The following is a 12,879-nucleotide window of genomic DNA, read 5'->3' as shown; positions in this document are numbered from 1 at the left end:
CAAGTAGTATCCTCTATTTCACAAATGAGGAAAATGAGGAACAAAAAGGGAAAGAACACAGTCTGAGACAGTAGTCCAACTTCTTCATTTTTCAGATGGGGAAACTGAGGCACACAGAAGTAACCTGCCTAAGTTCCTACAGGTACTAAATGACCTCTGACCCTTCTCTTTGGGCAGCCCTTTGTCCCAGAGTTTGCCTTCTGAGCTGGGACTGGAAATTGCCCCACTGATTTGCTCCTCTACTGAGCCAGGACTGAGGGTCTCAGTTGCTGATTTGCTGTGATTAAGACCCTCCCCGTGGCTTTCCCTCTCTGAGCTGGGCTGAATACCCTTGAACAAATCTTGCTAGACAAGCGGTAAGTTTGGAGTCAGCCCTGCTGGAGGAAGACTTTGCTCTAACACAATCCACCTTCTTCCAGACATGGCTCCTCTCTGAGCTTGATAAAGGCTCTTACCAGAAGCATCATCATCAACCCCTTCCACCTGAGCTCCAACCCTTCAAAACTGCCTCATTGCTTATGTCTTGGCCCAGTTCCCCCATTTGATATGCCTGTCTCCCTCACTGAAGGGCAAGTCTCTCACGGGCAGGGGGATTCAGTTAGAGCTGATTTACTGAATTTGTAGAAGTTTCAAGACTTCCAATATCTTCCCCAAGCTATCTCAGCTTCTCAATCATTGAACGAACTGATTAGAAGCCAAGCATCCTATGGGGCTTTACCAAAGGCTTAGAATTAGAATGGATCCCAGAGGTCATTAGTGGGGACCCCCCCCCCCGCTTTTTATAAAGGAACTGAGACACAGAGGATGCTTAGCCCCAGGTCACTGGTTATAAGGAGGAGAAGGAGGATGCAGACCAGGGCTCTGTCTTTGAGCCTTCCCTGGCTCCCCTCATTATCCTATCGTGCTAACATGGTCCTGGTCTGTGGATGCTCATGGTCTCTGTTGTTCCCTCCAGTGTGAGCCTAGTGTCCCTTAGATTCCTTGAGATCAAAGACAGAACCTTCTCCGCAAAGAAGATTGCGTTGACTTACCAGGAAAACCTGAATTTGAATCTCACTCCAACACTTACAAGCCAAATTTAAAGGCATGAAACCACTGTGAGCCTCAGATCACCTACTTATAAAATGGGGATCATAATATTTGCAGTACCGACTCAACAGGGCAGTTGTGAAAGTCCACGAATACGATGCCTACAATGAGTCACCCACAAGTGCTTTAAGAGCAATAAAGACAAGGGCAGTCTGGAGGGAAGCCTGGGCGAATGCTGCCTCTGCCATTTAATGGCCCACCTCTTGGAGCCTCAGTTTCCCCATTTGTAAAATGAAATACCTGCAGCTCAGCTCCAGAGTTCCAGGAGGTATTTGTGCTAGTCAGTCAGGAGTCTACATGAGGGCAGGTTCAAGACTGTTGAGCGTCCTCCCCAAGAGACATCCAGAACAGAGAACAGACCTCCTATGAGGAGACACTGCCTAAAGATCACCATCCATCGATATTTGCTGGAACAAATTTTAGGTTTAATAAGCAGAAGGAAACATGGCATAAAGCTCACCACACAGCTATATTTGCTGGAACAAGTTTTGTTTTTAATAAGTAGAAGGAAACAAAGTTAACCCTTTAAACATTTGCAATCTGACATTCTGAAACTGCTGGAAGCCAACCTGTCCTACACAGTGACTTGGTTTATTTTGCTAGGAATGATAAGGCCACGCAGACACTCTGATGTGCTTGATACATATGGTTTTCTCCTGGGCCCGATGAGACTCTCTACCCCAGTATTCACAAAGCTCTCCTATTTTTGGAAATATAAGTGAAGGATGGGAGGAGGGGTAATAGAACTCCGGAAAACTGCAGGACAGAATTCTGTGGGTTCATCCGCAATGTCTGTTCTGAGAATTTAGAAAATCTGGGGGTACACTTTGAAAAGATGAAAGGAAAGGAACCAGGTACTTAAAAGGCAAGGAACAATTTTTATCTCTTTTACCCACTTCGCATTAGTCAACACTCTGAATCATGTGAAAAAACACAGCCTGTCTTCATGCGCTGAATCTGTGGTTTTCTTCCCTTTCTTCAGGTCTGAGGGAGCCAGTTCTGCCCCCCCCCCCGAGGCGCACCAGCTCTCCACCTACTCCTTGGCATCCCCAATTCCTCCAGCTGTTATTGCGAAGGTGGCTTCATTTTCAGGCATCTCGGGGCTACCGAAACATAAGGATGAAAGCACATGAGGAGACCCAGCTTCTAACACGGCTCTCTGAGCATCCGAGGACGTCACCTGCATGTGAAAGCTGCAGCCTTTACCTGTCCGGACTTGTAATCACAAGGGCCTGTATCTGACCAACCTCACCACGTTTTCACTCACCAAGTTTTCTCTGAAATGAAACAGAACTCATCCCACCCCAGGGGAGCACGATGTGGGGAGAGAATTAGGGTCAAGAGAAGTGGTTCAAATCCCAGGTCCAGCACTTTTGGGGGAACCCAACTTTCTGCCAGAACAATGGGTACAAGAGCTGTCAGGCAGTCTGTGTCTTGGGAGTGCTCTGAAATCCCAAGAAGCCAGAGAAATACAAGTATGAGAGGGACACTAGTTATTCTGCTTGGAAGCAGGGAAAGAATTAGGAGTGATGTGTGGAGGACATTGGGAGGCCAATTTCAGCTCAATTTAATAAAGCATTTTCTAGCCATTAATGATATGCCAGAGCGGAACAAATGATGTTGGTAGGCACTGGTGAAGATACACACATGTGATGTGTACAAACCTGAAAATCCATAAGCAATGGGTCACCCACAAGTGCTTTAAGTGGAATAAAGAGAAGGGCAGTCTGGAGGGAAGCCTGGGTGAATGCTGCCTCTGTCATTTAATGGCTGTGTGGTCCCTCCTCTTGGAGCCTCAGTTTCCCCATTTATAAAATGAAATAACTGCAGCTCAGTTCCAGAGTTCTGGGCGGTACTTGCCCTAGTCAATCAGCTGTCTACATGAGGTCAGGTGCAAGACTGTTGGGTGTCCTCCCCAAGAGATGTCCAGAACAAAGAACGGTTTTATATGAAGAAGGCCTGGGGACCCGGCCTAAAGCTCACCACACAGCTAGATTTGCTGGAACAAGTTTTGTGTCTAATAAGCAGAAGGAGTTTCCCTGGTGGGCTTGAAGCAGAGGCAGAATGAGGGGCTGCACACTAGGGAGCTGCCCAGGGACTCATCCAGAGGGGCTGAGAAGGATGGAGTCTGAGATGCCCCCTGAGGCAAGAGGGCTGCCCCATCAAAAAGGCTTTTGCCCTGATTCAGCTCTTGTGAAGCATCCTGGGAATCAGTAGTTATCCCACAATGTTCTAATGGTTCTGGGACCTCATCACCTTGGATAGGACTTCCAACAGTAAAGAACAAAGTCACCCTTGCTTGCCCATCCTGAGCAATGCTAGTTCATTATTTGCAATGTCTGCCCCAGAGAGACAGACAGACTGACAGATGGACACAGAAACATATGCTGATGGACAAACTCTATGGATTTCTATCCACCTGCACGTCACCATTTGGACAAGGCCCTTAACCTCTGGATTTCCTCATTTGTAAAACGGGGACAATAATAGTACTTCATTTGATTGCTGTGAGGATCAGATGACATAAAGTATGTAAAGCACTTTGCAAAATTTTAAAGGGCTATTTAAATGGGATTATTATTTTTCATATATTCAGTCTTTCTTTTGTAGGTAGCTGGGCCAGACCCTCCTCCCTTGGGCTAGTCTCAGCACAAGCACAAACGGGCCTGGAAATCCCTGAAATCCCTCCTGTCTACAAGAAATCTCTCTGATTTGTCTCTATGCTGGATCTCCTCTGGGACAGTGGCCAGCATGGCTGCACATTCACCTCCCTGCTCTATCACTCTTTTGATACTAAAAATCACAAAGAAGTTCAACAACTAACTGTGCCACTATATCTATAGCTATCTAATCTATCTCTATCTTTCATCTATCTTTATCTATCTCTATCATCTATCATTTCTATCTACCTATCATCTCTCTCTCTCTGTTTTTTCCTCCCTCCCTGTCTGTCTTCCTCCTTTCCTCCCTCTTTCCCTTTCTGTCCAATCCTTCTCTTCCTCCCTCCCTCCATCTCTCCCTCCTTCCCTCTTTCTCTCTATCCCTCCCTATCTCTTTTTCTCTCCTTCCCTCCCTCCCTCCATCTCTCTTTCTCTGTCTCTCCTCTATTCTCTTTCCTCTCTCTCTCTCTCTCTCTTTGTCTGTCTGTCTGTCTCTCTCTCTCTCTGTCTCTCTTTCTCTCTCTCTTCCTCTCTCTTTCCCCCTCTCCCTCTCTCCTCTCCCTCTCTCTCTTATTTATATCTATCCATCCATCCATTCATCAGGGCATTTTTGATGATTCTGATATATGCAGAGAGACTTTAAAGTGAGGTTTGGCTCTGCAGAGATACATTATCTTTTACTGAATTAGCAAAGCTGATCCCAAGCCTGGTGGGGATTGCTTGGTCTTTCAAGTTTACTGGGCTCAGATGAACATGCAGGGGTGACATATTCTCAAACCCTCTATGTTGCAAAAGGAAAGTCCCAGGGCTGGGAGAAGACTCAGAAGTCAGCTAAGCCAAAGCAAAACTAAAAAGGAATCTCAGAGTTACACAGCCTCTACTGTAGGCCTCCAGTGAGGATGAGCCTCTACTTCCTGAGGCAGCCCATTCCACTTTTGGATAGCTCCAATTCTTAGGAAATTTTTCCTCTCATTGGATGGAAACCAACCACTCTGCAAATCACTTCTTGTGACTTCTACCCATTATGGCTAGTCCTGTTCTTGAGGGCCCAGAATAAAAGTCTTTCCTATCTTCTCCAGGATTGTCTTTCACATCCTTGGAGACAGTGATCACATCCCCCTCTTGTCTTCTCTTTCCAGGCTCAATTTTTCCAGCTCCTTCACCTCATGCCCCCACCGTGGCATGGTCTCTGGGTTTCCCTCTAGCCTAGTCCCCCTTCTCTGGATCTATTCCAGGTTTTTCATCATGGATCCCAGTAGCCCCTCCAAGGAAACCACCAAGTAACTCTGGAGAGGCCCAGTAAGTCTGTGAATCCACTTAAATATATTTGCAGAAAATTACCAGAGAGCTCTTATAGCTCCATAAAATATAACATTTGCATACGCTATTTTCCAAAAGGAAAAGGCACAGGCTCAAGGAAAACAATAATCTAGAGAGGTGGGAGGCCAGATCAATGAAAGAGCACCATGTCATTATTTAACATTTGTTCAGCGCCAAGAATACACAGAGGCTGGATCAAGAAGCAACTTGAGACTTGAGAATCCATGTGACTTTTTTTTTCCAGCCTCAGTCCCCAGGGTAAACAGTTAATGTAGTCATCCTCCTCTCAAAATAACTTTTGAAAAGGAAATCCTTTTCAAAGGGAGACCTTGTTCCCATCAACAGTCTAAATTTTGGGTAGGCAATGCTCTCTGTTACTCCCCATCTGTGCAATTGCTTAAGGCAAACAAAAAAACAAGTTACCTGTCATAAATTTTGGCGATTCGAAGCTCTCCTCTTCCCTTGCGCAAGCAGATCCTTGTTGTTGAAGCATGGGCCAGGATGTGACCCCCGATGGGCTTTTTAGGGTCTGCCTGAAAACTAAACCAAACCAAAACATTTTAATTCAGTTTCATCTTATGGGTTTTCTACACTGAGGATGGCAGAACAGAGAGTCCTCAACCTCTCACAGGGAGGAGCTATTTTTAAATCCCCAGATTTGTGTAGATGTGTACACTGTTCTTACGGCCATGATGGCTGCCTGAGTGGAGGCCAGCCACCCACTTCCCACACGCCTGCTCCATCAAAAACTTAAAGTTCACCCCAGATGGTAGAACACTCAAGAAATCCTAGGAGGGATTATATATATTAAGTCTTCTACCTCAGAGCTACACAGAAAAATAGCTAGAAACCCACTGGCAACAGGAAAGGGATCACCATCAGGTAGCTGTCCAGTACTACCAGAGAGGAACTGCCTGTAAAGGGTTCCGGAAGCCCCGGCGGGAAACACTCAGGCTAGGACAGACCAGATGCCCAGGAGCTGTCCAGGACCCAGGAAAAGACAGAGAAGGACTTGGAGATTCAGAGGACCATGACCCTGGAAGATAGATAGGAACCTAAAGGATGCCAGACTATGGACAAAGAAACCTGACTACTCCACCCAAAACTACAGAATGACCCTGGCACAAGGCCCCAATCCAAGAACTGAAACTGGAGATATGTGTAAACCTAAGAAAACCCTGACCAGTATCACCAAGTTATTTTAGATCTGGAGATCTCCCAAAGAAGTAGAAAGTAATTCCATAGCAACTGTAAGCAGGGACTCAAGGAAGGGAAAAAAAAAAAAAAAAAAGGATTTTCCATAAGGATTACTTGAATATCTAGAAGAAATAAAGCAAGAGATTAAAAAAAAAATGAAGTTAAAGCCATAAGCTAATATCTAAATAAAATAGAAGCAGATCTCTGCCAGTTGCATAATGATTTGGAAAACCACAAATTGACTTTATCTATGTTATATAGTATTTGTATTTATTTTATTAAACATTCTCAATTAAATTTTGATCTAGTTTGGCTGCACTTGAGGATTTTGCTGCTGTGGTCAGAGAAGGTAAATGTGTCACTTCTGCTCTAGAGGAAAGAATTGGAAGGAGAATAAATCGCTTAGAAGAGAATGTAGCAAATCTTACTCAAGAAAGGGACTCTCTGAAAACTAGAATAGACAAAACAGAAATCAATGATTCCATGAGATAGCAAGACATATTAGAACAAAACCTAAAGATTGAAAAAAAAAAAGCAGAGAATACAAGGCATCTGATATCAAAAACAACTGAGTGGGAATATAGATCAAGTCACTGGACTCCTTAAAAAATTATTTAAAAAATCTGGAAATCCTATATCAAAAAATCATACATTAAAATTGCCCATATATATTAGAACCAGAGGATAATAGAAAGATAAAATCATCTATCACCTCCTAAAAAGAATCACAAAAGAAAAAGCTTCAGGAATGTTAACAGCCAAAATCCAGAGCATTCATATCAAAAAAAGAACAATCCCAATTATTCAAGAAGAAATACTAAAATCAAGAACTCACAGTAGGATCACATAAGACCTAGGAGCTTCTCCTACAAGTAAGAGAAGAAGTTGGAATTCAGCTTCAAAAGGCAAAAGAAACAGATTTACAAACAAGCTGTACATCATTCTAGAGAGGGAAAAAAAATGGACTTCTCATGGAATTGAGTTTTGTTTTTGTTTTTTTTTTTTTTTAGCATTTCTAATAAAAAAAAAGACCAGTTAGTAACTTAATAAGAACTTAGTAAATTGTTCAAAATGCAAACCCAAGATTGAAGAGAAAATTAGTAAGGTAAATGCATTTGAACAATTAGAAGGGCCTATATGATACAGTGCTAGCATTCTAATGAGGGAGAAGAAGCAAGTGTCTCTTCAAACCATTAATATCTTTAAAGGGTACTGAGAGAATTAAATTAGGAAAACAGAGGACCTGGAAGAAGGATTGGTTCTGTTCTGAGGTTTTGAAAAGGAGAGAGAGAAGGGAAGGTAAAAGAAGCAAGAAGGGGATAGAACTTTGCTATTTCTCATAAATTAGATGTGTGAGAAGAAGTATATAAACAACATGAAAGAGAAGTCCTGTGATGTTTGGGTTGGACTTATAGAGTCCACTGGTCACTGAAGGCTGTTTCAATTCTCAAATGATGTGATTCTGAGAAATGCTGTCATCTGACCTATTTATGTAACCTAAGAAGCCCAGGACCTCGCCATCCAGACCACGTGTCTAGCCCTTAGCACTTCCAAGTCTTATCTCTGTCTTTTATGTGTTGTCTCCCTGAAGCAAAGGGTGAGCTCCCTGACTGGGGATTTTTCCTACTTTTTCTCACTCTAAGCTTAGTCCAGTGCTCAGCACACAGGACATGTTAATAAATTAATTTTCATTCATTCCCTCAGTTCTCAACTGCTTGTTTGGAGGGTCTAGAGACAACCATGTCTCCAGAAACATATTCCTTCTGACTTTACTGTTTCTCATCCTCTGTTTTTCTGAAGTATCAAACCAGTCTCCTGGGTAACCTCTCATCCCCCAAGCTTCAGAGGGCTCCATTCTCTTTTCTAATCTCTTTATTCACCCATTCTCTGACTCCTTTGCCTCATCCTACTCCCATGGAGAGAGCACCAGGCCTGAAGTCAGGAAACTCATTTTTGTGAGTTCAAATCCTACCCCAGTCAGCTTACTAGCTATATGACCCTGTGTAAGTCACTTAACATTATTTGCAAAATGAATTGAAAAAGGAGATGGCAAACCCCGCCAGGTTTTTTGTCAAGAAAATCCCAGAATCATGAAGAATCAGACACAACTGAAAAATACTGAACAACAAAATTAATACTTTATGATCAACTGATTGATTCGTTAGATCTGGCAGGGACTTTGGAGGTCATCCAACCCATTCATTTTACAGATTAGGAAACTGGAGTCTGAAGAAGTGACCTGGGAGGATCACAGTCACAGAGGCAGCAGAGGAGCTGGGACCCAGATCCAAATCCAGAGCTCTTCCTACTTTGGGTGTCACCAACCAGGTCTATGCCAGCAGTTTCAACTTTAAAGAAACAGACGCCACTCAAAAGGTTATACCATCTTTGCTTCATTGAGTCTTTATTATTTTGTTAAATATTTCCCAATTATATTTTACTCTGATTCAGGCTGCACTGGGGAGGGGCCACAGGCCTATACCTCTGCATTCTTTAATTGATTCAGCATGCATTGGGTAAGCCCTGATTTTGTGCAGAAAACAAAACTAGGCCCTCACTGAAATCCAGTGCTCCTTCCATCACATCCTGCTTCCTTGTTTAACATTTTTGATAGTGAGTCTGATAGGGATGGGTGGCCTGGTTATCAAAATTTGGATAAGAAATTAGAAGGGAGGGCCAAAGGGGAAGACAGGATAGGATCTCCAAATACCCCAATAGACTACAAGGAAGAGCTGACTTTAATAAAAAGATGACTTGGGATAAAGGAAAATATCCATTGAAAAAAAATCAGTGGCACAGAGAGAACAAAGAGCAGAGTAATAGTTCTGACTAGTACATGTAGAAGATTTAGGAATTTTCACATTAATGAATTCATGTTAACTCAGTGTGCATTAACAGTGAGACTCAGCAGCCCCTGAAGCTAACATCCTACTTGGCGGCACACAGAGAAATATGGTGCCCACCCGAGGCAGGCTGTGATGTTCAGGGGTGGATGAAGGAACCTAAAGCCAGGGGAATGGTTGAAGAAGCTGGGGATGTTTCACTTCTAGATCAGAAAACTGTGGAGGAAAGTTTTCATCAACTAATTGAAGGGAAGAGAGATTATACTTCATTTGCTTGGTCTCATGGGGCAGAACCGGAGCAGCGGCTGGAGGAGCAGGAAGACCAATTTCAACTCTGTATAAGGAAAAGCACCTTCAATATGAGACCTGTCCAGAAATAGAATGATTGGTCCCAAAGGGTAGTAGTGGGTGTCCATCCCTGGTTGGGGGCAGAACATCTTTCAGTGGTCCAGCTTAGGCCTGGATGATCTCTGGTTGACACCATGCTTCTTCCTGGCTTTTTCCAAGCTCTGCATGGTACACCTGGATCCTCTATCAGAACCATGCCCCTTTCCAATTCCTTTTCCTCTATATATTTTGTCTTCCCCTTTCAGAATGTAAGCTTCTTGAGGGCAAGGTCTATTCTATTTTTATATCCCCAGTGCTCAGTGTGTTTGGCACATAAAAAGAATTAAATAAAATCTTTAAAAATTCAATTCTTCAATTTTAAAAAGCTATGAAAGAAGATGCTATCCATCTTCAGGGGGAAAAAATGACAAATAGGAGTATATGCAGCATGGTTTTACATATATTTTATAAATCTGTATCAAATGGTAGCCTTCTCTAGAGCAGAGGAAGGGAAGAGAGAGAGAGAGAGAGAGAGAGAGAGAGAGAGAGAGAGAGAGAGAGAGAGAGAATTTAAAATGTAACAAAAAAAATTTAATTTAATTTTTAAAAAATTTAAATTTTAAAATTCAATTTTGGGCAATAAATGAACTATTACTCTTGCAGATAATATGATAGCATAGTTAGAGAACTCTAGAAAATCAATTAAAAAACTACTTGAAATGTCAATTTTAGCAGTGTTGCAGGATATAAAATAAGCCTACATAAATCATCAGCATTTCTAGATATTATAAAAAAAAAAAACCCAGAAGCAAGAGATAAAAAGAGAAATTCCATTGAAAATAAAAGTTGACAATGTAAAATATTTGGAAGTCCACTTGCCAAGACAAACTAGGAACTATATGAACACAATAACAAAACACTTTTCATACAAATAAAGTCAGATCTGAACTGGAAAAATATCAATTGCTCATGGGTAGACTGGGCTAATATAATAAAAATGACAATTCTACCTAAATTAATTTACTTATTCAATGCCATACCGATCCAATTACCCAAAAGCATTTTGTGAGAGCTAGAAAAAATAATAACAAAATTCATCTCAAAGAACAAAAGAACAGGGGTGGATGAAGGAACCTACATGAAAGGAATTAATTTTAAAAAAGTAAAAAAAAAAAAAGCAAGGTGCCCTAATTGTACCAGGTTTGAAATTATACTATAAAGCAGCAATCATCAAACCTATCTGGAACTGGCTAAGAAACAGTGATGGATCAGGGGAATAGATTAGGTACACAACACATAGTAGGAAATGACTATTAATTATCTACTGTTTAAGAATCCTAGTTCTAGCTTCTAGGATAAGAATTCTGTCAAAAACTGTGAGAAAATTGGAAAATAGTGATGAGATCCTGAATGGTGTGTAGGACCAGTAAAGAAACTGAAGAATTGATCCCTGAGGCCAGCAGGTAGAAGGTACTGATAAAGATTAGTTTAGCTCCATGATCCCACCCCCTTTGGGGAGGTTCTCCAGTGTGAAATCCAAGTTATGTTAACCCCTGAGACCCAGTCATGTCCCTGAGGTTAAATTTTCTCTATAAAATCTCCTTATGGTCCATCCCTTGGCTGCTGCCTTCCTTTGGGTCAGTCTGCCATGGCACTTTGTCTCCTACTGTCTCTCCCCTTCCTTCTCCCATCCCATGTAGTATCTCCCCTAATTCCACTATGCTTCTCAACCCTATTTCTCCTTACTTTTAGGGTGCTAAGTCCCTTTCAGAACTCAGCCCAGCTAAGGGCAGACCCCACCCTCATGGGGTGCTCCTTTTTTTACTGGGTAATTATGAGTTCCACCATAAACTGTATCTTTCACATGCTCTCCCATTCTATTTCATAATTACCATTCCTGGTATCTGTTGTATCCCTTCATTTCATCTGTGACCTTTTTCCTAAATAAATCTACCTTTTGCCAAAGACAACAGCCATTTGTGAATTCCTCACATGACCAAATCCCAATTTTTGGTGCCTGCCATCATCCGGCGTCTACATAACCCATACCATTTTGGTCCTCGACCCACATTAATAGCATGGTAGAAACTAGATATATACCAACTTCTCATACTCTATGTCAAGGTAATGTTGAAATGGGTACATGGTTTAGACAGAACAGGTGATATTATAAGCAAATGAGAGCAAGGAGGTTTCATTAAGATTAGCCCAGGACCACTCCCCACTTAGCTCAAACTAAGTGGTCTCATTTAGCTGGAGATCTGGACCTGATATCTCTAATGACTAGTAGCACCCTCTGTTGAGTTGAAAATTAGTCCAGGAGCACTCCTACTTAGCTTGAACTCAAGTGGTCCCATTCTGCTGGAAATCTAGGCCCGAGAGCAGTAATTTCATTTCACTGAAACTTCAGTCTCAGATTTCCTATTAAAGGGCAATTTTGGGCTCATTTCTTTGCAAGAGGCCCAAAAGCAAGACCACACCTTGTCAAGGAACCTCTGTCCTTGGCATAGCTGCCTATCAGGACTCCTGCCTGCTGAGAAGACATTTTCTTCTCAGTGTTAACACCCCTGTTTATCTCTCTGCCTGGATTTCTCTGCCAGGACTTTGTCACTCAGAAGTCAGCCTTCCTAGCAAAAACTGACTTCTCTGTACAATAAACTTCCTTTTGCCAGTCTAATATTTCAGGTTCGTGAATTCTTTCACATTGGACCTGCCCCAACCAAAGAGAGATTCCCACAACTCTTTGCACTGTCACTAACTATATCATTTGGTTCCCTGATCTCATCATATAGAAAACTGAATCAAATTTATAAGAATACAAGTCATCCTCCAAATGATAAATGATCAAAGGATATGAACAATTTTCAAATGAAGATATTAAAGCTATCTGTAGTCATATAAAAAAAAAAAGCTCTAACTTACTATTGCTTAGAGAAATGCAAATTAAAACAACTCTGAGGTACCACTTCTCACCTTTCAGATTGGCTAATATGACAGAAAAGGAAAATGATAAATGTTGGAGGAGATACGAGGAAATTGGCACACTAATGCATTGTGGTGGAATTGTGAACTGATTCAGCCATTCTGGAGAGCAATTTAGAACTCTGCCCACTGCTCATACCCTTTAATAAAGTAATACCACTATTAGGAATATATTCCAAAGAGATCATTAAAAGGGGGAAAGGACCCACATGTATACTAAGATTTACTGCAGACTCTTTTGTGGAGATAAAGAATTGGATATGGAGGGGATGCCCGTTAACTGGAAAATGACTGAACAAATTGTAATATTTGAATGTAATGGAATACTAAAGTTCTATAAGAAATGCTGAGCAGGTGGATTTCAGAAAAACTGGACTTATAAGAACTGATGCCAAGGGTAGTGAGCAGAATCAGGAGATCATTCTACATAGCAAGGTTTATGTCATGATCAACTTTGAACT

General features: G+C 41.9%; 1 protein-coding gene across 4 annotated transcripts in view; it reads right to left on the bottom strand.

Annotated features, from left to right (window-relative positions):
* Positions 1-1,947: 1,947 nt before the first annotated feature.
* Positions 1,948-12,879, bottom strand: part of DMC1 (DNA meiotic recombinase 1) — a 47,029-nt gene continuing 36,097 nt past the window's right edge. For all 4 annotated transcript variants that reach the window (XM_031940039.1, XM_031940037.1, XM_031940038.1 and 1 more), the window contains exons 13-14: positions 5,493-5,609; positions 1,948-2,192 (exon numbers count right to left, since the gene is read on the bottom strand). In XM_031940039.1, the coding sequence (XP_031795899.1) occupies positions 2,123-2,192; positions 5,493-5,609 (187 nt within the window). In that variant the 3' untranslated portion in view covers positions 1,948-2,122. The remainder of the gene's footprint in view (positions 2,193-5,492; positions 5,610-12,879) is intronic.

This window comes from Sarcophilus harrisii, chromosome 5 (genome assembly GCF_902635505.1).
Source record: "Sarcophilus harrisii chromosome 5, mSarHar1.11, whole genome shotgun sequence".
NCBI lineage: Eukaryota > Metazoa > Chordata > Mammalia > Dasyuromorphia > Dasyuridae > Sarcophilus > Sarcophilus harrisii.
The sequence above is the reverse complement of the archived record's forward strand: the minus strand, read 5'-3'. Positions and strand labels throughout refer to the sequence as shown.